The 1646-nt window shown below is 32.2% G+C and overlaps 1 protein-coding gene across 1 annotated transcript in view; it reads right to left on the bottom strand.

The window, feature by feature from the left end:
- Positions 1-1631, bottom strand: part of LOC106941437 (cGMP-specific 3',5'-cyclic phosphodiesterase-like) — a 17514-nt gene extending 15883 nt beyond the window's left edge. The window contains exons 1-2 of the mRNA XM_015024476.1: positions 1323-1631; positions 917-980 (exon numbers count right to left, since the gene is read on the bottom strand). Of these exons, the coding sequence (XP_014879962.1) occupies positions 917-976 (60 nt within the window). The 5' untranslated portion in view covers positions 977-980; positions 1323-1631. The remainder of the gene's footprint in view (positions 1-916; positions 981-1322) is intronic.
- Positions 1632-1646: the final 15 nt, after the last annotated feature.

The following is a 1646-nucleotide window of genomic DNA, read 5'->3' as shown; positions in this document are numbered from 1 at the left end:
GACAAAACTAGATCCTGTTAAGCATTTTTCAAAATAAAAGACTTCCTCTCTCCAAAATAAAAGACTTCCTCTCTCCAAAATAAATCATGCTTTGAATTTAATTATTTTTCACGTCACCTTTTTGTAATTATGTACAATCAAGTTAAATTCGGTGAATAATAATAATCATGTAAATTATGCTTAATGTATGACTGTAAATAAGTAACTAATCATGGAAATTTACTTAACATAAGTGTTAAGAAATCATTTGTTCTGCTTTAAAAATGAACATACATCGACACTTCAAATCTGGACTAGATTATTCTACCCCAATAGCAGAATATTTCAAACCTAGTGTGTTTTGTGAAACCTTTATTTGAATTGTGAAACTTCAGTAATGAGAGATTTAAAAACCTTTTTGCATCTGGAATGGATTAGAAATGAACTATCACGTTTGCAATATTTGCTATTATTTTCACTTTCTGTTTTCTTTCATTTTTTGTCCTAGAGCACCTGCCTTTCTGTTTGGCTGTTGTGGTTTACAAGGATCCATCAGCTGGGATAATAATGCCAACAACTTTTCAGATTCAGATTTATTGTCATGCAACATAACATCAGAGATGAATAATATATTCCAGGTCGGAAATGTCTATTATGTTAGCTTTAAAAATATAACAGATTAAAGATGCTTCTTGGACATAAAATTATCCCGTTTTTACAAGATATGTGTCACGTTATAAAGTGATAAGGCCCGAATTTCTTTTTTTTTTTTTTATCAATGTGCTTCCGTAATAAATATTAGGCTTATGATGAGAAAGAATAACTCATCCATTGTCATTCAGAAAGCAGCAGTTAGAATAATGTTAGGTGACCTAAAGAAAATAAAACACAACAAAGAGACAAAGGTAAATCTGAGTAGATGATTGTTGTTTTTTACCCTTTTTTGAACCGGCCAGGGTTTAGTGATGGCAGAGATGTCACATGCAGTCATCAGCATTGACCTGAGGGAGATGAAGGGACACAATATAAACACTGTCACGTGATGGTATAACATAACTTCAAGAATATTTGACCTACATTTTTAATTAGGTGTATCAGAAAAAAGAGGGTAAAAATACAAATGCACAGTACACTTTTCAGATCAGATTTTTCTGTTAAGAAAAAATTTAATCCAGATAGATTTAATCCAGATTCTGCATTCTTACATAAAACCTAAACATAATGTACTAGGTTTCTGGCTACATTGTGATACAATATAAGAAATAACTAAACTAATCCCAGATTAGCCACCTCCTGCTGTAAATAGTTTATTTACTCCTTTCAAATTCAGTCTTGTTGTTCACCTGAGGAGGTCCCTGTGATGGTCATCCTCCCAAACAAACTGGTTGTTCTTGGTCAGTTCAAAGAACTCTTCTCGTCTTCTGACAATACCCGCAGATGGAAAGCAAAAAGTTAAAACTGGTGCATCAGCTACAATTAATGAAACTCATATTTTAGCAAACTTTCATAGACTAGATTGTTTCAAAGTATCTCCTGGTTTGCCTTCACCCACATATAAACTTCAGTGACATTTTGTACCTAATCCATAGGTGTCAGTAGGCCTGTCACAATAAACAATAAATCAATTAATCGGATGATAAATTAAAACAAATTTAATAATTTTCATT

Source organism: Poecilia latipinna, unplaced genomic scaffold, assembly GCF_001443285.1.
Source record: "Poecilia latipinna isolate Pla-1442-1.1 unplaced genomic scaffold, P_latipinna-1.0 Scaffold3673, whole genome shotgun sequence".
In the NCBI taxonomy this organism is placed as follows: domain Eukaryota; kingdom Metazoa; phylum Chordata; class Actinopteri; order Cyprinodontiformes; family Poeciliidae; genus Poecilia; species Poecilia latipinna.
This window is presented reverse-complemented; position numbering and strand designations above follow the sequence as displayed.